We start from the raw sequence: 25,763 nt of genomic DNA, 5'->3' as shown, positions 1-25,763 counted from the left end.
TCTTTGAGTCCTGAGCCTCAGCTCGGAATCGTTTTTCGTATACAAATATTTTGTGTAGTTGAATTAAATTTAATACATCTATTATAGTGTCCCGAACGACACCAATATACAGCAGAGTATCTATAGCAGCAGTAGGTACCTATGTACCGAACCAGCTTGCCTACATTTTTAAGATCTTGAAATAGGTTGACTCACAGTTCCTCTAACCCTGGATCCGCCAGTGTAGACTCGCCACTGCTACACAGCTATATCATATAGTACCTAAGAACATTATAACTTTTATATATATAAAAAAAACAAACTGGTTGAGATTTCATGGTCAATACGCATATCATATACGTTTGCATGCTGCAATCTGATAAATGTTCCATATCCTTTACCTACAATACTATAAATATTCATGTATAATGAAGAATCGGCGCAGTCCGCGTTGAACTATATAGCAAACGGATGAGCCTAATTTGCTAGACGGATAGTCATTTTTCGAACTTTACATTATTGGGAATATTGTGTCTGTGTATATTTTAATGATAATACCATACTTGATAAATTTATGTCTTTATCTTGAATAAACACGATATTTTGTCCTGTTGATTAAACACGTTCGAATAGTGAAGTTTCCACTAAACCATAAAGATTCAAAAAAAAAAAAATTAAAAAAATTGAACACAGCAGGTAATACAGTTTTATAAGTTTTATACAAAATAGTTTCAAATTTCAACTCTTATTTTAATAACAATAACTCATTTATTTTACGTTTATACCTTAGAATTTACATTTTGTTTTGGCTTTTTTTAAACTAAACTTTTTGATATTTATGAAAAAATATATAATCTAGAAAATATAACATGCAATTATAAATGATTCATTTAAACATGTATATTATTTTCTAAATGCCTAATAAAATATGTGTGATTGATCAAAAATAAATTGTATTAATTGTTTATACTTCAAGATCTAATTCGTTCAATTTTTTCACACAATTGTTGTACTTTATTTAATTATTGTTCAACACTTTTAGCATTTAATTTCTAAAATGTTTTCCATTCAATTTAATTATTATATTGCTGTTTCTATTCTAAGACTGTATTAATTAATTCAACTTATTATCAATTATAATATAGTTGTAAGTTTCTCAAGTTATTTAAGCATATGTAAGTTAATATTAATATGTTTAAGTATATATGATTATATAATACTGATCTTGATAATATATTACTTTAATTTTAAGATTTCAAATCAATTATTTATAAAAAATAAAAACATAGTTACCTAGTATTCGATCACTGAAACATTATACACATAATAACTTTGGCCTGATACTTCTACTAAGTAATTACTTAAATATTTTCTATAATTTTTTACCTATTTTATGTTTCATTCAGGTTTTTTGCCCCGATATTCTAATCATGGATAGCTGCAAATTAAACTGCGAAAAAACAACTCAATTATCAGAAATTCAATCATTTTACAATGATACGACAATATTTTTAACAGGTGGTACTGGATTCATGGGAAATTTAATACTGGATAAATTAATTAGGTGAGAATTCGCCTTTATTTTTAACATATAAAATAATTCATTAAATATATGTACACCCAGTGTTTATATGTGGGTAAGTATTGGTATATGTATTAGTATAGTATTCTTAATTATCTAAACCATTTATCCATTTACTTAATAATTATTCAACAAGGCATTTTTTATTTCATTGCGTAAACTAAACTAAGATTGTTTCTATAAATACAAAAACAATTCCACTTCCAACTTTATAAGTTTGCAAAGATAACTTTAAAACAGTTTTCAGGAAAACAAAAGAAAGTTTAAAAAGTTCATATTTAATAATATTACGTATATAATACATATTATACATATATTTATATTTATTTTGATGTTAAAAAATAGTAAATGTGATATTACTTACAACATTTAAGATAAATAATTGCTTGTAATATTGTAACAATAAGTTTCAAAAATGAATTGTTAAACATAAAAAAGGTTTACTATTGATTTGAATTCAACAAGTATTTATTTTAAATATTTGTTTTTACCTTAAAGGACTTGTTCAGGAGTGAAAAAGATTTATCTTTTAATCAGAGAGAAAAAAGGAAAAACTACAGAAGAAAGATTCAAGGAACTCTTCAATGACCCTGTAAGAACCTTAATGTTTTTATTATTTTTCCATTAAAAAGTTAAGAAAAAAACTATGAATTCAAAATTATTATTAATTTCGGTATAAGTTCATAATGTTATAATTTTAATATTTAGCCCAGATTATTTGTAAACAATTTTCGTTTTGTAAAATGTGAGGAATCATTTCAGGTATTTGAATTAATGAAAAAAGAAAAACCGAACTTTTTGGAAAAAATCACTGCAGTTATCGGTGATTGTGCTTTGCCAAACATGGGGATCGAAGAAAAATATATCAACATTATTAAAGACGAAGTAATTTGTAATATTATAAATTTCTATTGTAAATAATTGGATTTAATAAAATCATTTTTAACTAAGGTAAACATAGTAATACACTCTGCTGCTACTGTACGATTTGACGAACATTTAAGAATTGCTGTCAATATTAATATAATTGCCTTACAAGATATATTGAAAATTAGCCAAAAAATTAAAAACTTAAAAGTAAAACGAACAGATTAAGAATTGAATTTGATGTGCCCTTATTATTACTATGGTTTTTTGATTTAGGCTTTCGTTCACATTTCAACTGCTTATTCTAACTGTGCTGGAAGGGAAGTTGTGGATGAGATTTTCTACAAACCACCTATAACTGGGGACAAGTTATTACAGGTCGTTAACGGTCTGGACGACGACTACATCACTAGAATTACACCTTCGTAAGTAGTTCACATTGAGAACAATATTTTACAGAATAATATAATGTATTATACGCATCAGGATATTTCCATATAGTTATAGATGTATTGGAACTAGGAAATATCACTTAGGTATATTGAATATTATGATATAATATTTTATAACTAGATATAATAATAAAATACATAATAGGTACCTAATAATATATACAGGTCTGTTTCGTTTTTTCATGACGTGTTTCGTATAATATATATTGTGATGAAAAATACTTAAAAAATAAACATGATAAAGAGTTAAATATTGTTCAAGTATGTAAAAAATAAATTATATTGTTAAAACTGATATACTTCATATTAGTGGTGGGCATATCCGGATTATTCAACACGATTTTGGTGTTCAATGACTTATTTTTATAAACTAATAATATTTTAATTCTACAACATAATTTTTGGACATTGGTATATAATATTTCTAATGCATTTTAATTACCAGTGCTGTCTTGCGTTTAGCAATGAAAACAATTATTTAAGTATTTAAATGGTTTTGTTGAAATTTACCACATTTTTCACTTATAAAATATTATACTAATATACGACCAATCACGCATCGCGTGCGTGGTTTTGCAAGACCACACACAATGACAATGAAAATAACATATTGTTTTGGTAGTTAATTATAAATTATGAAAACTGTTGAAGCTATGATAAATTGATATCATCTGGGTTTGAATATCCAGATATTCGGATAATTCAAATGCTCGGATTTTATGCCCATCGGCCATCGCTACTTCATAGTTCATATTATAATGTTGTATATTATGTTAAATGTATAATACATAATTAAATATATTGTCTAATGTTTATACATTATAATATATTAGGTTATCTAATTTAGGTATACCTATTAAATACTTTTTAATAATTAAAATAATAATAATTAGAGCGTGTGAATCCTTTATCCGTGCAGTTTACTAGGGGAATGGCCAAATACATACTCGATGACAAAAGCGATTGCCGAGGGCGAAATAGTGACTTATGGCAAAGGGTTGCCAATTGGAGTTATTAGACCGTCAATGAGTAAGTACAATATTGCAATGTGCATACTATGTTATTGGATTTTATATTTTATTTAAAGTATATTTTTAAGCTTTAACTTTATATTTTCTAATAACTAAAAGCTGAAATAACCAATAAGTTATAATTATAAATTATTATACATAATATCAATGTACATTTCGTCTTTAAAATTGCAGTTATCGCCACCGATAACGAGCCTGTACCTGGATGGATCAACAATTTCTATGGGCCAACGGGAGTTGTAGCAGCCACCGGCATTGGTCTCATGAGATGCATGCATGCCGATTCAAGTAAAACTGCCGATATCGTGCCTGGAGATTACGTTAGCAATGCTGTGTTGGCTTGTGCTTGGGATATTCACAACCAATGGTAATTATAAGCCATACAACTCCATAAAGTATAATGTGGCTAGGCTCACAAACAACAACTATCTACATATCCAATAGGCAATAACTAAAAACAATAGAATATGTATAAATAAAAACCAAGTAACTCACTCTGTTGCATAGTGTAACCACTTCATTGAGTATAATATAGGCCACTATAATAATGGATGCGTAAAATTTTAATTCAATGATCAATCATTGTATAGTTGTATACGCACGAAAACAAGAGCAGAGCACATGAGTTGCGTCATGTAAAAAAGGTATACAAAAATCCAGGACGCAATTCGTGTATTTTTAGTCAGAGGTTCTTAACGACTATAATAGTGAAATAAATAATAAATAAATAAATGACAATTATAAAAATAACCACAAGTCAATCAAAAATGTGTTTATTAAATGTAAGAAAAAAGTAAATAAACGTTGAACCACTCATATTTAATCAAAATCAATATAGTTCATAATATAATAAAATAAATAAATAATAATAATGATAATAATTATATCAATCAAAATGTCAGTCAAAAATTAGGTTTATACTTATAAGATAAGCTTTTTACAAAATCTAGCCGTGTTATTTTATATACATTAACTATAGTGCCTATTATATATAGGTACTATAGGTACTAGGTAGAATAGAGATCGTGTTTTTATTGTTCATAGTGACTATAAACAAATTTGCTTATTATTATTCATCAATAATATTGCTATTATGAAATCGGTAACAAAATCCATCCATTATCGTAATTTTAAATAATTTATAATTTTAGGAACGTAATATAATATATCCAAACATAATATTAAAGTCCAGACTCCTTTATAATTAATACGTCATGGAGAACCCCTGAAAGCGAAATAAAAATTCTACTACCTAACCAATATAGTACGTCAATATATTGGGGCAATTAGTTGAGTATACCTTTTGTATAGGATGCAACTAAGATTCCCCGCGAAAAACGATTCTGAGCATATATTTCTATAAGGATAATTAGATAATAATACATTTATAACGTATTTATATTATTATAATTTAAAGTATATTTCTTCTTCACTCTGTGGCAAATTGTAATAGTGGTACCTAACTGGTAAAATACAGATTGACGCAATTTACCGATACCGCTGAGCAGTGTGTGCAGACCTTAATACAAAAATATGATAAAACTAATTTTTTGACCAAAAAAAACGAATGATATGGTTACTGTGACATGATTTGGTCATGTCTGTGGGGAAAAGATTGAAACATTAACCTCTTCCCTCCCTAAAAAAATTGGTTTGCATCTTAAGAACCTCTCAGTACAACCATTTTAATCTGTATAAAGTAGATATATGTATAAATGCACACACACACACATTAAAATAAATTATTACATACTATTTAATAAAGATCATATAGTTTTGTGGAATAATCTGCATAGGTATAAAATACTCAAAATTGCAAAATTCAAAAGGTTATTACACTTATTAGTGTTATTAGTGTTATTACTTTGAAACTAAGTCCAACCGACAATTTCTGATGGAAGCATAGGGGTTGGGTTTTTATGTACTATTATTTCTATAAAATATTCTATAGTATATAATATATAATACAGTAATACTTAAAAAATAATAATATGTGCATTGTATAGTTAAATACGTACTTCAATATGATTTGTCAGTTTTTTAAAAAAAAGTCTTGGGGTGTACGACACGAAAATCCCCCCGGTAATTACGCCATTGACTAATTATTAACTTATAATTCAATACCGACGTATCGTAAAATCGTGCGAATAACTATAGTTATATTATAGTCAATAATATAACTATAAATTATATAAAATCTAAAATCTAAATAACTCTACGATAGGAAATAACGGTTGGACGTGTTCAGGTGTTCTAGGCTGACTGCTAATCCCCATAAATTAATACGGGAAATAATAAACATTTTAACAAGAACCAAACAACCTTCATAATTTAATCGTCAATTATATAATAAAAATAACAATAAATTACAAAACAGGTTGGATTCTGACCGAACAGAACGATGAATGTAGTTTTATAATGACATTGTGTGTTGGTGTGCGTATTTTTTACTATTATGTTTACATCTGTCGTCGCTATAAGGTTAGGATCTATATTCTATAATTATTGGTATGCTTATTTTTTCAGCCTTATTTTTCAAATTTAGGTAGGTAGGTAGGTAGGTAGTAATGTAAATGGATATAGCTTTATATCATTATTCATTACCTATGTAAGAATTATTTTTTATTTTAACTGTGAACACAATTTTTTGTATATTTGAACAAATGTTTAGGCTTCTAATAATATAATTTCTTAAAATCAGTGATATTGTCCGACAAATAAAATGTAAATGAATTTAAAATTCAATGTGTTTAAAAGAAATACTAACTGAAATACTTTAGCTTGAATAAAAAGTAACTTTATTCGATCTATTTTAAAATTATAAAATTGTCTTTGACTTAGTAATTAATAGTTTTGGAAATCATTGATAAATTCATTGTATATTTTGCTAATTTACTATACCAGCTATTTGTATTGAATATTTTAGCATATTATTATAAAATGAAATGCATACATTACTAATTTTATAATGCATACTATGAATCCAAATAATCGAAAAAAACTAAAATAAATTGAGGAAAAATGGTAATTTTTGGGTACCATAAATGTTTAACTAAATCAATTTTACGGTATTTTTTTTTTGTAAATCTAACTGTATAGAATTGAATTTTTAACTGAATTTCGGAATATGTATATATATTAGTATTTTTTAGAAATGATTAGGTATAATTACTTCTATTTTTACTTCATAGATATCAAAAAATGTTTACTCTTTATTTTGTTTTAATTTATGTTAAAACATTTCGTTGAAGTTGAGGAGCTTTAAAATATAATAAAACGTTTCCTATAACTTTATAAGTTTAAAAATATAAAAAATACTTTGACACAATTTTTATATAAAATTTTGAAAATTAACGTTTGTAGGTACCTATTTATCGAATCCCGGACGAAAAGTCCGGGGACAAAAAGACCGTTTTGAAAAAAGTTGGACGAATAGTCCGGATTCATTTTTTTATTGTTGGTCAAAATGTCCGATCACATTTTTATTGTCAGACAAAAAGTCCGAAAATATAAATTTTTGTTCCATATACAAATTAAAAGATAGAAACATCTATAGACATACAGCCCCGATAATCATCAGATAAATATATTTACTATATTATATAGGACATATAGGTACCTACCTATACGGCTATACTTATTCAACTATAGTGGATTTTCCTTGTATTTTTGTTAAGGTCACTCCACACTCTCCATGTTTCGCGTTTCGTGTTATAATACATTTGACTTATAAGATAATACATGTAAGGTTTGGTATAAAATAAAATATTATGCAAGTGAAGTTTTTGACCTACCCCTACTGTATGTCCGCATTTCTAATTGTAAAATAAATTATTACGAGACACTGGACACTTACCCAACAACAGAGCGGGTACCTACTCGGTTGCTTTTTAAACATAATAGTACAAACCTACATTTTTATCCGAGGATTAGTGTTATAATACCTACCATTTATTTTAGTCACTCTTAATTATTATCAATGCTAGTACCTATATATACCCAGTGACGTACATTCAAATTTGCTCTGGGAGGGGCTTAAAAAAATAACCAACACCTTCTCTTCAAAACTACCAATTTTTCTAACAACCAAACACATTATACTTATAAATATTAATGGGCAAAATAACAAAAACAAATACAAAGGTTTACATAACTCATGGCAGTAAAATACTACTACTATAATATGCACATAGTATATACGAGTACGGAATATTATATATTTTATATTATTAATTACATATAATTGTTCAGCCATGATTACTATTTACTTTACCTTCAAAACCTAAAATATAACGAATGATAATGATAACAATACATTTTTACCTATACATTATGCTATAATATTATTGTTATCGACGTCGTCGTTTCGGGAAAAAATAAACACCAACACTAAAATCTAAAACTTCTGTACTTAAAAACCTTTAACTGAGTTAAAAAAAAATCATGAACTCGCCCAGTATTGTGTGTTTATAATTCATTTTAATATTTTAAATGCTTAATGTTTAATGTTTTGTTTATAAACAATTTGAATATTATAAACTCTAACTAATCTTATTTATATACTTACCTATGGTTTATGGAGTTAAATTTATGTCAAAAATTTAAACTTCTCCAATAATAGAATAGAACAGAACGAACAAAAAATGAATAATATTATTTAACGAAAACGTTTAACATGATCATTTACGATAGTGCTATAGAAATAGAATCCATTTCACCGTATTATTGTCGTTCACGCGAAATTCAACTATTATAACGCAATTGGTTTTTTCTCCGTTGTCCGATCATAGACGTATAATATTATAATATATTATACGTCTATGTGTCCGATCGAGTCGGTCGAGATAACGACAATATTAATATGTATTTATGTCCGCACGCTAACTGACTGTGTACGATCAAAATTTGATGACATTTAATGTCTATTTTGATTGATAAACGGCACCCATAAATCATAATTTCGTTATGAAATCTTTTTGCGTGGTTGGTAAAGTATAGTGTATACTCAATAGTCATATTATTTTGACGTATGTTTGTGTATGCACGGATGATTAATACTAAGAAATTCATCAATAATATCTATTTTTGTTTCCTGGGGGGGGGGAGGCGGGGAGGGGGTGAACCCGTAACCCCCCTTCCCCCGTATGTACCCCACTGTATATACCTATAGCAGGCTATAGGTAGATCATGTAATTCGTAAATTTTCTTTATATTATGGATTGGGCGTCGCTTGTCTATTAAATATAATCTACGAGATAGGATATTATTTGTATTCAAAAATATTGAAATGCATCAACATTAAAAAATAAACAAAAACGTTTTAATTATTTTAGGAATGAGCATAACACCTCTAATGAAATGAAAGCTGATAACTCAGAAAAAGAAACATTAATTGCACCTATTTACAATTTCGTGTCATCTAGTGCCAACCCATTGACATGGGGAGAATTTTCAAAATTGAACAAAAAGTATGGATGTGAAGTGCCTTCTGTAAAAGCGGTATGTGGTTTGAATAGGTTTAAACATAATAGTTAATGACAATTATGTAAATTGAAAATTATTGCATTTAACCGAATAAAAAATTATCAATTTTTAGATTTCACCAATTCTACTGAGATTATCCAAAAATAAATACGAATACCAAATTTTATGTTTTATTCTCCACATCATACCCGCATTTATAATTGATTCTTTAGCCAAACTCGTCGGAAAGAAGCCTCTGTAAGTGACTCTTAGAAAATAATAATTTTTTTTTTTGTTCGATAAATATAATATAATATATATTTTGTACATTTTAGATTAATGGACGGATATAGAAAAATGCACAAATTCTCCGATGTCATATCTTACTTCAGTTTAAAATCGTGGACATTTAACGATAATAATACGAGGTCTTTGATACAAAAGTTATCCAAATTAGATCAGACACTTTTCAGGTTCGATCTAACCAAATTGAGTTGGAATGAATATTTCAAAAAACACGTAATTGGTATTCGAATGTATATTGTAAAAGATCCAATGGAAACATTATCAGAAGGAAGAAAATGGAATCAAAAGTCAGTAACGCATATTTACCATACATTACATATTGACTAAGATTTTATTATTCTTATTTTATTTTCAGATTATGCATTGCTTACTACACATTATTATCCGTTTTAGCTGCGTCATTCTTATTGATACTGTATGGAATTTGTAATTTGTTTGTATAACAAACGGCTTTTATTTGTTAACTCCTAGAATCTCATAATCAACTGTACAGTACTACAGTCTAATCTAATTACTATACGTCCATATTCATTGTTCAATATTTTACCTACAATATAATATTATAATGACTAATGAGCATTTAATTTTTTTGTTGATAACTACATATTGATGAACCTACCTAATTTATTATTTTGAATATATTTTAGGTTCTGAGTATAACGTATGAATGTATTGTAATTTACAATGATGTGTGTGTTTTTTTCTGTCTGTCTTCAACATTTGGGGTGGTAATAATGTTGCAATTTTCGACACCAGCATCTTTTCATAGAAAAATGAATGTAGTTGGTACTTTGCTGAGGAAAAAATTGAAAATTCTCAGTAGTTTTTGAAAGCGTCTCAGAAAAACAAAAAAAAGTGAAAAACAAATTGAAATTTTGAAAAATTCGATTTTATTTCTATGGTGGAACTTAAAAATGAATAACCGTAGACATTTGAATTTTTCTCCAAGTATTTATATTAGCATTTTCTATTTTCTAAGTATGGTAACATTATTTTCGAGCTATTTACGAGAGAGCATTAAGAAATTTTTCGAATTTTGTAAACTTTTTTAAAACTATTGTCCATGGAAACTTTTTTACTTAGTGAAAAAGTATAACAATTTAGAACAGGGGTCCTCATAAAGTCATAAGAGCTTTAATAGTTGTTAAAAAATATTAAAGATACAAATAGACAAGATTATTTTTTATATGCATTTAAAGTTCAAATTTTGACAAACTTCAACATAATCCCGAAAATGTGATAATTATTTTTCAGTTAGAAGTACATAAAAGCTTATCTTTTCATAGCTAACATTAGACATTGTAAAAGAAGTTATGTACCTTTACAAAATAAAAGTTCATCAGAAAGCTATTAATAGGCATGAGATATTTTCGATTTTTATTAAATTTTTTTGTAAATACCGAATTTGATTATTTATAAGAGTATGCTATGATGACATAATGTTTCCGCTCAAAATCGTTTTTCGTATGCAATGATTTATCATTGAATTTCAGTGGCGTAGCCAGGATTTTTTTTAGGGGGGGGGGGCTGATCAATTTTTTACACAGCCGTGGTTTAGTTTTTGATCGAATACCATAGACCATAAAAATAATTTTTTAATTTTGTAAACATTTCGGGGGGGGGGGGGGCTGCAGCTCCCTCAGCCTGCTACCCCACTGTTGAATTTAAATATATCATATCCATTAGGTACAACGACATCCTCGATAACTACCTAGGTACTACACAGCAGAGCGACCCACTTGTACCCATGTTTATCCACATTTATGTACCCGCTTGATACTTTATTTAGATTTACTTTCAGTTTTATAATGTTAGGTACAAGTACATCAGTATAATAACATTACATGATATCTACACGGTGCTCAGTGTTTACGAGCTTGTAAATATAATACAAACCCACAAATATTCCTAGTACCCACCTAGTTTTTCTATTTTTTGATCGGGTACATCCTACTTAATACTTTCCATCTTACTTCTTGTAGTGTCTATAAAACTTATGGGTACCTTGGTTTATAGTCCAGACTCCAGGTATAACATGAACTATATGACACCTAGTCTATCTCATTCTCTCATAGTATAAGGCATAAATAATGATAATAATTTATTTAATGATCTATCCATAGATCTAATATTCTTTATTCTATCTATATTTCTGTGTCTATAGTACGATACTACGATTATTAAGAATCTTCTTTCTTTGTTCTCTATAGCCGTGGTCTATAGCACGAATTAAGATCTTAATTCGTAGTCTACCTATAGTATAAAAAAAAAAAATAATAGATATGAAGCTATGGTCGAATTAAAATTTTCGATTTTCCAAGGTGGGTATATCAAAACAAATGTAAAATCCATAGATGACGTTGTTAACGTTGAAATAACATGAACGTTGTCGACCTATATTGATAATGTGTTGATAACACTGTTGTGATTTGTGGTACTTGTTTAGTTTTAAGTTTTACTAGTAAGTAGTATTAACTACCTACCTATTATAGTATTTAGTTCATTGCTGGTTTATATGTAATGAATATCTGTAATATTACGGTTTAGACTTTTATAATAAAAAGTATTAACTATTCCTTTTTATCTATTTCATTTATTTGAAATATTATAATTTAGTTCAATCGTTGTAGGGTACAATGGGTGCATTTACTAGTCGACAAAACACTAGAGTTGAAGAAGTGGATAACAACTCAAATAATGCTTATAAATATCCACCCAAATCTGGTTTGTTGAAAAGTCATTTAAATAATGTATACATTTAGTATTGTAAATGTTATTAACTGCGATTAGAAAGTACAAAAGCGTTATGAAATTATTAGTCACTTAAATAATTGATATGTATGTCACTTCACTTTCTTATACACAAATGTATTTTAAAGAATAAAAACGTATGAAATGCAATTACTAATATCAATACTTTTCATTAGTTTTATTTATTTATTCAATTTTATAATATTTATTTTATAACAATAATATTTAAAATTTTTGTTTTATATTCTTGTTTTTTCTAAATATCTTTTCAGGAAATTATTTTAGCACTCACTTTATTATGGGTGGTGAAAAATTTGATACACCACAGCCAGAAGCATATTTATTTGGAGAAAATATGGATTTAAATTTTTTTAGTAAATGTCCTACAACAGTAAGTAGATTTAATCACAATATAATTACATATATTCTTGTTCTGGTTGATTTGAGCTGGGTATATATCTTTTAAAAAGTTAAAAATATTCTACTTAAACTTCATCAAAAAAAAAAATACAAACATCTGCAACCTTAATTTTCTTTATAGAATTATAAAAATAAGTACAAAACATTGTGTGTAAAAAAAATAATTTTTATGTTATTTTTTCAAAAATCTAGTTTCCATACCCTCCCCCTGAAGTAGGGGAACCTACTAAACCGTTAAAAAGTTTGGTAAATATTAGAAAAGAATCATTGCGTTTCATACGTACTGAAGAAGGTAAAACTATATTCAATATAGAATTTACTTTTGATTGTGATTCACCATGTTCAATAACAATATATTATTTCTGCACTGAAGATTTTACTCCAAGTGGGGTTACGTAAGTGTCAATATTAAGTGCTATTGATGTATGATGGATTTCAATGTAAAATTTTGTTTTTATTTAGTTTTAACTGTCGTGATCCATCTATGACGTCTGAAGTTTATCACTATAAACGAGGTTCAAATCAACAATTTATTCAACCATTGCATATGTTTGATCCTAGTATATACAGTACTGAAGACTTAACCTATGCATTTAACAAAGAAGTTATTCCTATTGCTATACATTGTGTAGCTCATGATACTTCTGAAGGTAAATGAGTCTTTAATATATAATGTCAATTTCATTTTTCATTAAGTTTATACATTTTAGAAACACGACAGTCGCATACCACAATTGCAGTTGTTGAACAATACTCTGATGGTTCCTACATTTTAAAAGCTTTAAAACAAAAACTGTTTGTAGATGGATTATGCTACTTGCTGCAAGAAATATATGGCATTGAAAATAAAACACCCGACCTAAAAGTTAGTATACCAACTTACTTTTTTAAAATTTATTTATTTATTTGTTTATTTATTTATACTTAAAGGATTCTGGAGATGAAGATTTAGAAGATGGTAGTTCAGAGTGCGTAATTTGTATGAGTGATATGCGTGACACATTAATCTTGCCATGTCGTCACTTGTGTTTGTGTCAATCATGTGCTGACTCTTTACGATATCAAGCTAATAATTGTCCAATATGCCGAGTTCCATTTCGTGCTCTTTTACAAATAAAAGCCTTACAAAAAACATTGGACAATAATCATAGAGTAATAATATTCATGTTTAAAATTTGAAGTAAATATTTTTATAAATGTTTAACTTTATAGATTGATCTACGTACTCCTTACGGCTACGAAACTGTTCCTTTGATTGAAGCTCTCAATGGTCCAAATTTTCGACGATATAGTAATGCCACTAAAGTTCCAAGTGATCCTTTACTAGAGTCTTCACCTGATAGCCAATGTGCTGGACTCACTATGTCGAAGTATGTATAATTCGAAATAATTTATATTAATTTTTTTTTAATTTTTTTACTCTTTGTTAATTTTTATTTCAAAGTTTATCTTTGAGTCATTTTTTTTTTTTTTTTGATCTAATAAGAAATGAAGTAAATTGAATGTTATTCATGTAAAAATTGAATTAATTAGAATATAAATTAATCATGTATGTCTATAGATAAAATTATTATTTTCTTTTCTTAAATAACATTTTAAAATACTATTTTACAGAATGAGTTTAGACAGGCTTTCCAGAAAAAAATCTCGCAGCCTAGATTCGCATGGTGAATCATTAAGCCTTAGTGATAATTCTTTAAGTTCTAACGTATGTTTTATAGAATTATTAATTTATCTTCTCCTTTAATACTTAACACACCTCAAATTTTTTTAGGCAGCCGCATCTATCAGTGATAAATCATCGAAAGGTTCTAATAAAGATGAAATAAAACCTAAAATTCCAATTAAGTGTAAAGACAAAGTGAGAGTAATTAATGAAAAAGCAAATCCTGAGGAAGAGGTAAACAATTTAGTGTTACTTAGATTATAATATGGTAGAGTCTGCTTTTTTATGATGCCATGTACAAACAATATTCTGGATAAAACGATTCCCAACCATGTACTTGGTTGGTTTTATATTTCACGTATAGTATGTTTTGTCACCATTATATAACAAAGTTTGAATATATGATTGTATTTTATTATTATTATGTATGTTATCTGATTCTCAAGGTCCCTTGAAGATTGTTATAAGCGAATTCAACTGTATAATGTTATAATATTACCTTGTAGTGATAAATATTTATAATACAAATATAAGTAATAACCATATTATATAGTTGAGTATACTTCAAACTTTCATTATTTTTTAGACTCAGGATGAAGATAGTGAAGCAGAAAAAATGTCTCCATTATTGGATTCAGAGAAAAGTATTGAAAAGAAAGTTGAACATCCCCAACCTGCTATAGTTGAAAGTAAGAACTTAATACATTTTTTTTTCTATTAAATAATAAATAATAAATTTATACGTTTCTCTATTTTCTAGAAAAAGAAATCAATGTTATACTAAATCATGGTGCAGAAGATGCTGAGTGTTATGGTGAATGTGCTGCAAGAATGCTGGTTACACATCAAAATGAAAAGCCTCAACTATCAATATCTCAAGTAAATAATATTATATTATTGTTTGGTTTTGATATTTACTACATAGCTTATGTAAATATTATTATTTTATAAATCATTTAAAAATCATTGATTTTATACAGGAAAGAGTGTCATTACCGGGTACTCCTATGAGTACTGTAAGTCAACGTTCAAGTGGTGAAAGTTATACTTCCGTTGGTTCTTCTCGTTTGTTATTAGCTGCTTATGAAAAAACTACACCTGTATAAATTTTAATAAACTATGTGTAATTTATTTATTACTTTATTATTATTTTTACAGTAAATTTCTCTTCATTATTTATATTCGCTAATCTTATGATAATTAACTGTACAAATTTTGAATTATATAAGATAACTATTTTAAAGTATATTAAAAATAATAAAAATAATAAGTAATATTTAAAATTAAGATTGTATTAATAGTATGTAAATTGTGTACAAAATATATTACCTTATATTTATATAAAGCATTAAAGCTCTTAAAGACAGTTAAAATTGTTAAATTTTTACTATAAATATTGTTACTGTATGAATCTCAATATTAAATTGTATAATAAACTTTAATCTATTAAAGAAATCCGTCATAAGATATGTCTCATAGGTAACCTAATCAAACATTTTTATTTTATTTTTAAAGACAACATTAGAACAGCTATTGCATTACTTTGAGGTTGCCAACATAGTTAATTACGAATTTTTCAATTTTTTTTTTTTGGGGGGGGGGACTAGATGAATCATCGTTTTAAATGTGATGGTGAAATGAACATAGGTAAGTACATACTTGAAATACATGCTTCAGAAATAAATTGAATGAGAGCTTAACTGCAATTATAACAACAATTTAAATGCCTGTAAATGTCAATAAAATGTTATTCGTTGGATTAGTAAGCTTGAACATTAAATACAAGGTTCCTGATATATTGTTAGAATAGCAGTAGTAAAATAATATCATTATAATTTTTTTAATGCATTTTAAGTTCTAATTTTTAACGACGTTTATTAAATTCAAAATGTAGGTACAAATTATTTTGTAGTCAAACATTTATAAAATGTTCAATTTTTATAGCGAAGAATTGAAAATGTAAAACAATTTTGTACGTAACTAGTTATCTATGTAACCAAAAATTCAAAAAAATATATAAACCCAGTTCTTTTAGATTCTGAGCGATGTTTTGATTTTATAATGATATGTTTTATATATATATTTTTTTTTTTATTGTGTCTGTCATCACGGTTTCTAGTACTAAAAATACTTTGATTTTCTTCAACAGTAACTTTTCTGGTAGGAAAGGGAATCTAGTTGGTGCATTCGGGAGGTTAAAATTTAAAATTCCAATAGTTTTCAAAAGCAACAAGAAAAACAAACAAAAAATTGATTAAAAGCGGAAATTTTTAGGCCAAAACATTTTTTGAAAAAAATCGATTTTGGTTTTTAGTGTAGGTAACGTTAACAAAGATGACTGTAGATACATGAAATTTTCACTGAATATTTGTGTAAGCATTTTCTATACACCATACAATTTTCAAAATATTTTGATTTGTGTTGAACTATTTATAGGCACATGAAATTTTCGATTATTTGTTTTTTTTAAACTAAGGTTGATAAAAAAATTTTCGATGGATTAAAAAGCTTGTAAAGGTAATGCAAGGTTCCCTGTAAGCTGTTGTTAATGGAAATTAAAAAAAAAATTGAGAATTAATCCACAATTTTTTTTGTGAGCATTTAAACATAGAATTTTGATAAAATTCTTAAAAATCACGAAAATTAGCAAACTATATTTAGTTACAAATTGATAAAAATTTTCTATTTATATCTAAGATTTAAAAATGTAATGAAAGATTCCTCACAAGTTTGTCTACCTTTATCAAAAAAAAAAAATTTACTGTTAAGTCAAATTAAATTTGTATGGGCGTTTAAGTTGAAATTTTTACAACGTTGGATATTTAATCGACTCAATTTCTCTTGTAGCGATTTTCTTATTTTGTTGTAATTCAAAAACGAATTTCTGTAAATACTTAAAATTTACACCAAATGTTTATTTCGCCAATTCATATACTTGATGAAATGTTTAAAATATTTTGACTCGTTTTAAGCTTTTTCAAATTCTCATATTTTTAAAATTTATTTTTATAAATGTCAATAAAATTGGTTGAGCCGAAAAGCATGAAAATTTAATACAAGACTCTTGATAACTTGTTACAATAGCGGTGGAAAAATATTAAAAATACATAGGTAAGCACGATTTTTTTTTAAAGCATTCAAAGTTCAAATTTTGATAAAATTTTTCAAATTGAAAATGATTTTATAGTTAAAAATTTACAAAATATTCAATTTTTATAGCTAAGCATTAAAAATATAAAACAATCTTAAGCAGTTTTTTCCTATACCTAACTAAAAATATATATGAATGCAGTTATTTTTTACAGACATTTTAAGTTCAAATTTGGAAAAAATAGCATATTAACACAAAGAATAATGTTTATCATTTTGTTGTAATTCGGTTCCAAAGCAGCTCAATTTTACATAGGTATATTTAATATTTTTCCAGCATCACTGATAATTTAAGAATAATATTAATTCAACTTACCGGCTACCATATTAATAATAAGTAATAACTAATAAGTAATAATAATATAAAATATCCTAAACTAACACACCGTCTCCACTCAGAATCGTTTTTCGTATACAAATATACAATGATTTGAATCATAACATTCAAATTTAATAACATCTATTAAAGTGACCCACTTGTAACTTGTAAGCTACTGGCTACAGGCTACTACACAGCAACACAGCAGATCGTCCCCCACTTACCCGATTTTTTATACGCTTATGTACCTACATGTTAATTATTATGTGATAAATCATAATTTGTATGCAATATGGCTTTTAATTTATTTATCCCTATATCACGTCCATATTATATAATGGTCATTTTTGAATTCCCTTTGGCTGTCTGCTATCTAGTTTGAGTGTCCATACTCCACTATATAGCGGTATCTATCACAGAACAATGACTACCTAAACAATTTTTTTAAATTAGTAACATTTTTATAACTTTTCCAAAGATTTTAATATTTCAAACTATTAATTTTTCACTGAAACTGCTTTTATCATACCTAACTCATGAGTCCTAAGTCTTAACAGTAAAAGGTAACTACTAAATATTTGCCAAATTTAATAACAAAATATACAAATATATCAAATTTGTCTTTGTTCGTTTTAAAGGTTTAAACACAGATATAATATGATACATAGTTGTATATCTGTATGATTGTATATATATGGTTTTAAGATAAATTATACTAGACTATATTATTTTCATTAATGGTTTTAAACAATTTTTAAGTTGTTAATTTTCATAGAATCGTAGTATTAAAATGTAGTAGTTGATAGTGTACATCACAGAACACCGAGAAAAAATTCAAAACTGTGGGCTTATGACGCTTTTATAACATACTATATTGTTCTATGATAAAATTGATCATATAATATGATAATAATATAAACATTGATGACGATGATTGTTAACACTGTTGAACACAATAAAACAACAGATAGTGATAGTGGTAGGTGATTATTGATTAACCACATCAATTTTTTTTCACGTATTTTGATGTGTTAAATACTAAAATGTTATGTTTTAATAGGTAATTGTACATTTGTAATACAGACCTACAGTATAACACCAACACATAAGTCACTAATACTGATTATCTGTAACGAATAGAACTTAAAAAATTGCATTAAAAAAATCATTAAAGGTATAATATTTTTACATTGTGTTTTCAAAACTATCCATTTAATAATAAACATATTTTTAAGGAATAATCCATTATTGTATGTACCACTACAGTATGTAACCGGTTATCTAGACAATTGTTGTAATGATGTTAATTCAGCAGATTGGTTGAAAATTGTAAAACAATTGTCACATATTCATTCATCGACGACATCATGATATCGGCGGGTGTAAGTATTACAATATAACCATGTACATTTTAAATTATAGTTTATACCTAAATGGCTAAGTACAATTGCATATTGATAAATAACTGATATATTTGCAAATGCTCATTACCTACACAGTATATTATGATGCTTGATTTAAATTTACTCTAAGTACTTTAGTAAATAAATTGTCTATAATCAATTAAATAAATATTATTGCTCATTACTTGTATAGATTGTTTATTTCCCAAAAAAAAAAATTTCATAACTATGAGATTCATTGTCAATTTTAGATTTAGAAAAATGTTCATAATTTTTTTAAATCAAAAGTTCTACATATCTGGTTAACACAAATCAATTGAAATGTTCTATTATATTCACTTAATGTAAAAATGTAAAATATGTTTTTATAATTATAATCTCTTATTATTTATACTAGTCTTATATTACATTGGGTATTTTGGATGTGTTTTGATTGTAATTTAGACAAATTTAGCTTACTACTATTTACTTGTGAATGGTACATACTTACAATCTACATACTGATTACTATAAATATTTATTAATTGTATTCAAATGTACAACTCAAATAATGTTCATAGATTTAATAATATTTTCAATAAAAATTTATTTTGAAGCGAGTTATGAGCATTTTTAAATGTAATATACACACATACTTATAAGTTGCTTTAAAACTAAAATATGTAAATTACATAGATACATATTGATTTTACTCTTATATTTGAATTACTGCCTACAACTAATTAATTTTTTAACTAATTAAATTTGATTTCAGATATTTCTATTGGTGGCTTTAAGTCATACATGTGTCTCCATTGACATCACATATCCTGTGTTTGGATACTATGTTCAAGGACAACCTGCTGCATTTGGAGATTTTGATTCTGATGAACTTACAGATATGTTTGTACTAAAAGATCAAGGTCGATCTATTGAAATTATGTTTGGTTCTAATGTTGAACCTTTCTTAAAGCCTGGTACACAAACAAAATGCAAGTTTAATAAACATCAAATAACATCGGTAGTGCCCGGAGACTTCAATGGTGATGCTCTTATGGATCTACTGGTTACTGTAAAAAACATAACAGTTGGTTCAGGAGGGTTTTCCAATTGGTTTTCACCAAATAAACAGAATAATGATTTAGATGTTCATATACTGTGGGGAGGATTAAATGTTTTGGCATGTCCAAATGAAGATAAACCGCTTTTCACAATTATTGATCAACCTTTGGTTATTAACTATGACAGTAATATGATAGTAGATTTATTTGGTGTCAAAAAAATGTCAAATGGTACAACACAAAGAATGTTTTGGCTATTCAATTCAACTGGAAACTTTACGGAAGTGGCAATGGAAAACTACAATTCTGAAGAGATAAGAATTCCCCAATCACACGGATTTGTAGACATAGGTGGAGGTTAGTTTTAAAATAATTTTTTTTTACTTATCAAACTACTTAATGTGTTAGATTGTCTTCTTTATGTGTTTTTTCAAATTGTATTTACATTTAAGTTGTATTTTGATTATCTTATGTTTAAAATAATTAACAAGAAAACAATAAGAATTATAACTGTTATAAAGTTTTTATTTTTATTCTTCTGGTTTTGGGCTATACTTGTAGGTGTAGGAATAGATTTAAGGTTCATTTTTGATGTTTATTTTGTACAAAAACGATTAACTATATAAAAGTTGCTGCGATATTGCGGCGACGACGGTCAAGCAAAAGCTGCCCTGCCAACACCGCCGCTGGCGGCGGCCAGACCGGTTGTCGGTCGCAATCTCGCTGACGTCGATAGAGACGCCGCGGTCGTTACGATAACGACCGCAACATACTTTGTTCAAAGTAAGAAACGCCTACGGTGGTGACCAGTTTTTAGCGGTGGAATTAGATAACACCCGTTTGACACCCCTATTGAAACAGTTAGGCATTTCTTATTTTAAACAGAGTATATAAATAATGTCAATAAATTTAATTTAAATTGGGGTAATTTTTTATCACCTTTTAAAATTTGAAGAACAATCTTAATAACAGTTTTAATTGTAGATTTATAATTTAAAGCATTACCTAAACATTTCTAAAAACAACATCAATCTATCCATATAGTTTGATTAAACTATCACAATAATATCCAATATTTCCGTTGTATATTTTGTCTTGTATTTCTTTGAGATAAATGTCTTCAATTACCTACAAGTATATTTGTAATCGTATATTATTGATATTATGAGTGGTCCCTTGTCTTTTAAAATTATCTGTCACTTTTAGTGACTTTTTAGTTGTCATATTGGCAACAAAAAAGCAATTAAATTCTCAAACTTTCATATGTTCAAAATGCTTGTAGACTGTAGAGTCTTACTCTTTATATTCCAACCTAACCTTATTTTGTTATTTTATTACCAGAACAATTAATTTTATCTTTTTTATCTAGAGTTATTAGTTATTACAATGATCAAATATTATGTACCATAATTATATATCCTGATTTCTATTTTAGTTTTCCGCTAGATGATGATTTTCTTGACTAAAGACGTTAGATACACATTGTGACCACAGTTTAAATACAACCTTATTTCTAGTTCTTAGAGTCCAAGTAACATTTATGCCGGGTTGCATGGAAAATGAATTACAGTTGAAACCGTTTATAATGACATCGGTTGTAATGACATATTGGGTGTAATGACATTTAATTAAAAGTCCTGGCAAAACTCCTATATTGTATGTACTGATTTGTATCGTTGATTATAATGCCTATATAACGATTATATGGATGTTATAACGTTTATTTTTGGTTATATTGGAAAAATAGTGACATTTTTATGGCTCTGAATAACATAAGTCCAAAGGTAAATTTTGAAGAACTAGAAAAAAAATATTTGATTTTTATTCAAATAAAGTTCAACTTAAAATAACAGATTTTTTAAAATTATAATTGAATTAATGAATTTAAATATGTAAGTACATAATTAAATGTTTTTATCTTTACATTTTTTCTATAGTTTACATTGCATTAATAAATAATAACAAAATAATAATATGCATTGAAGTTACAATTTTTTTTTCGTAATTTTGGTTATAATGACGACTGGTTATTATGCCCTATTTTCTTTGGTCCCTTGAATGTCATTATAAACGGCTTCCACTGTAATTTAATAGTTTAGTAAAATTTAATGGACCAATCATGGGAGACTAAATCATTTTCAATGGACCATAAGCTTACTCTTAATTCAATAAATGTTTAGTGTTACTGCAACCCAGCATTAGACATTAATTTTTTTGTTTCTTGTTCATAGTTAATTACTTGATGATTAAAGTTACTTATTAAATTTGTTATTAAAAATTTACCATCTGATATCTAATGATTCAAGTATAATATTATTTTTTAAATATTAAATACAATTTTAAACACCCATGAAGTTGAAGCACAGCTAAATTAATGTAACAACTAACAAAATAATATGATGTTTGAATAAAAGGTAATTTTCTTTTCTTTTTGAAATATAAATAATTTAATGAGGGGTACTAAAAATATCAAAAAATATTCCAATGGAAGATTTATCTTCTTATTTACTTGCTTAACTTGAATATTGTTTCCTAATTTATACGTAATAGTTTATACTCATTTGTATATTTATTTTCAGATGTTGCACCTGATTTATATTTAACAACTACAAAAGGATATGAAGTGTGGCTTTCTGATTCTGAAGTTGGTGCATTCATTTTTAACCAAACCATCTCATTTCCTGACAATTTGAAGGTTACAAATGTTGGTCAAACTGCTTTCATGGATTTACAACTTAAGGGACGCATGGATCATATTGTGCCTGTTTGTTTTGATGCACAATGTACTAACAGCACTATTTATTTTTATGATTCAACTCGTTGGTATAATTTGGGAATAAATTTCCATAATGGTAACAGTGTTTGGGGATTTGTACCGCCAATGCCTAATGTACCATACCTAGAAACAATCACGGTGCGCCCTGGTGATTTCAATATGGATGGCTACCCTGATTTATTAGGCACATTATGTCTTGGAGGCAGTTTAAAAAAAACAAAAGTAATCTTAATGGAAAATGTTGCATGTACAACAGGCTGTGATGGGTTTGACAGAACTTTTGTTGTTCGATGGGACTTACTTCAGGCAATGAATGGTGACAATAACAACATTATGGGAGCATTTTATGATTTTTTTCAAAATGGTATATTAGATGTGTTGTTGGTCAGTGGAGGTAATGGAGAGTACAATATGTCAGCTTTTAAGAACAGTTTGGACTACGATGCAAATTTTTTGAAAGTAAGTACATTTTTAAAAATATTTTTATTGTTTGTTTATCATATTTTTTTATTTATAGGTAATGGTTGTTACTGGTTTGACAAATAGCAAGTATGAAATGTTACCTAGTCGATTGGGAAAAAAATCTCGTACATTTGGTACTAATTTGCCTGGACCAAAAGTTAGTTATGTTACTACCACACAAGATGGGTATCCACGTCAAGGCATAGCTACACAGTTACCCCAGTCTGCTTATTATTCTCTTTATTTGCCTTATACAATATTTGGACTCGGCCGTACTCCTAACTTTGTAGATGAACTTACTGTTTCGGTTTTAAATGAAACCCGTTCTTGGACACAAATTATCCCAAATTCTCAAATGGTTGTAATTCCTAATCCAATAAATGATCCAAGTAGATGGAATGCCAAACTATTTGTGACTCCAAGCCGTTTAATATTTCAAAGTGCAGCTGCGCTTGCAGGAACATGCCTACTTATTTTACTTATTATTGGAGTGTTGTACTTCAAAGAACGACAAGAAGATCGTATTGAAAAACGACAGGAAGCACATAAATTTCATTTTGATGCTATGTAAAAGAATTCAATTTTTTAAATAATTTTTATGTTCTATTACTGTGATTATTATGATATTCCTATTTTTAATTTAATAATAAAAATACAACATTTCTTAATCAAACCTAATTAAAATTTTTATTTTGTTGAAAAATATGAATATACCTAAGTTTATTTTAATAATTTCAATACATTTTCAATTCAAGTTAGTAGCTTATTTCTTACGAGTTAAAAAAAAAAGTGGACCTAAATTTTGGAAATAGTTAATACTTACTTATAAAAAATGATAATATAGAAATAAATTAACAATTTAAAATTATTATATTTTTAATAGGAAGTTAGTTAAAAATATACGTATTTTTATTTTAATAATTTGTATTTAACTGTTTTAACATTTAAATATTTTTTGTTGAAGGATGATAATTGTTATTGAAGATAAGTTTATAAATAAATATAAAACTATAGATCATAAGAATATATTTTTTGTGGAATTTATAAATTATTACAAACAAGGCTGTAACTTTAGGACATGTTGTCGGTTTCCAATAGTCCTATCCAAGATGTATTAAAATTTGATAAATATATAATTATATTTATCAAAAAAAAAACAAATTATTGACCACCAATACTAGAAATAACAGCCTTGAATTTGTGGAATATGATACAAATAATGATTACATTAAATGTTATATTTACAATTTTTTATTAATTATTTACATGTGATTTATATTTTAATATTTAAAGCTATATTTGTTTTTGATAGTGATGTTTATTTATGTGTTAGCCATGATATTTTTTGCCTTTCATTTATGTCCATTATTTGTTTATTATATTATACTTCATTAAAACATTACTTAACTGTACAGCTAATACTGACATATTTGATCACCTCTGCTTAATGTTTATTAAGACCATCAATTATTAATTAATAATTATAATATTTATAGTCGCTATAAGTACTTTATATCATAGTATGTAATTATAAAGTATAACGATAAATACTTATGCCTAAAATTGTGAAAACATAAATAAAATATAAAATATTATATTTGTTAAATTATGTTATGTTTTTTCTATGAAAATCAATAATTGTAGTTAACTTTGTGTACAACAACTTGTTTCCAAATAAAATATAGGAAGATAGGTAATTATTAAATATAAAAATCACTGAAATACTGAATCATATACTTTTGGAATATTTTTAATATGACAAACAAATAAATAAATTGATTATTTATAATCTGATTGACAAGATTTGGAAAACTCTTAGTTATTTATTGTATTTTTAGTTATTATACGTCTAATAGTTATTTTTCAATGCATACTAAAGATTCTGAGTGGAACAATGGATAAATGTATTTTACATTGACATGTTTTTTTTCTGTGATACTTATGTCATCATCTGTATTGGGCAGTAAGATTCAAAATATATTTTTAATTAATTATAAATAACAATGAAAAAAAAAGTATTGAAAATGAATACTTTTACCCAAAACTATAAGCTTTTGGTATAATTCAAAACCAAATAACCCTAGAAACTTAAATTT

At 26.9% G+C, this 25,763-nt stretch overlaps 3 protein-coding genes across 6 annotated transcripts; all 3 read left to right on the top strand.

The window, feature by feature from the left end:
* The first annotated feature begins 409 nt into the window (after nucleotides 1–409).
* On the top strand, nucleotides 410–10,259 carry LOC111040667 (fatty acyl-CoA reductase wat-like). Its single transcript, XM_022324656.1, has 12 exons — nucleotides 410–675; nucleotides 1,386–1,543; nucleotides 2,060–2,153; nucleotides 2,324–2,446; nucleotides 2,513–2,638; nucleotides 2,705–2,853; nucleotides 3,800–3,909; nucleotides 4,086–4,278; nucleotides 9,245–9,410; nucleotides 9,508–9,632; nucleotides 9,710–9,967; nucleotides 10,036–10,259. Exons 2-12 carry the CDS (start codon nucleotides 1,410–1,412, stop codon nucleotides 10,121–10,123), a joined length of 1,566 nt encoding a protein of 521 aa, XP_022180348.1. The 5' UTR covers nucleotides 410–675; nucleotides 1,386–1,409; the 3' UTR covers nucleotides 10,124–10,259.
* Nucleotides 10,260–12,037: 1,778 nt separating this feature from the next.
* Nucleotides 12,038–15,772, top strand: LOC111040678 (E3 ubiquitin-protein ligase MGRN1). Of its 3 annotated transcripts, none has more exons than XM_022324676.1 (13): nucleotides 12,038–12,141; nucleotides 12,311–12,404; nucleotides 12,704–12,822; nucleotides 13,044–13,246; nucleotides 13,314–13,501; nucleotides 13,562–13,716; nucleotides 13,782–14,003; nucleotides 14,064–14,221; nucleotides 14,466–14,559; nucleotides 14,626–14,751; nucleotides 15,104–15,206; nucleotides 15,278–15,396; nucleotides 15,498–15,772. In XM_022324676.1, the coding sequence occupies exons 2-13, from the start codon at nucleotides 12,317–12,319 to the stop codon at nucleotides 15,621–15,623; spliced, it is 1,701 nt and encodes a 566-aa protein (XP_022180368.1). In that variant the 5' UTR covers nucleotides 12,038–12,141; nucleotides 12,311–12,316; the 3' UTR covers nucleotides 15,624–15,772. The 3 variants fall into 3 exon arrangements, with proteins under 3 accessions (XP_022180368.1, XP_022180367.1, XP_022180366.1); XM_022324675.1 differs by having other exon boundaries at nucleotides 12,128–12,243; XM_022324674.1 differs by lacking the exon at nucleotides 12,038–12,141 and having other exon boundaries at nucleotides 12,148–12,404.
* Nucleotides 15,773–18,972: 3,200 nt separating this feature from the next.
* LOC111040654 (T-cell immunomodulatory protein) lies at nucleotides 18,973–24,506 on the top strand. 2 transcript variants are annotated; one of them, XM_022324637.1, is made up of 5 exons: nucleotides 18,973–19,160; nucleotides 19,253–19,368; nucleotides 20,144–20,786; nucleotides 23,009–23,664; nucleotides 23,723–24,506. In XM_022324637.1, exons 2-5 carry the CDS (start codon nucleotides 19,354–19,356, stop codon nucleotides 24,236–24,238), a joined length of 1,830 nt encoding a protein of 609 aa, XP_022180329.1. In that variant the 5' UTR covers nucleotides 18,973–19,160; nucleotides 19,253–19,353; the 3' UTR covers nucleotides 24,239–24,506. The 2 variants fall into 2 exon arrangements, with proteins under 2 accessions (XP_022180329.1, XP_022180328.1); XM_022324636.1 differs by having other exon boundaries at nucleotides 19,222–19,368.
* Nucleotides 24,507–25,763: the final 1,257 nt, after the last annotated feature.

This window comes from Myzus persicae, unplaced genomic scaffold, assembly GCF_001856785.1.
Source record: "Myzus persicae strain clone G006 unplaced genomic scaffold, MPER_G0061.0, whole genome shotgun sequence".
Taxonomy (NCBI): domain Eukaryota; kingdom Metazoa; phylum Arthropoda; class Insecta; order Hemiptera; family Aphididae; genus Myzus; species Myzus persicae.
Note: the sequence above shows the minus strand (reverse complement) of the source record. Positions and strands in the feature narration are given on the sequence as shown.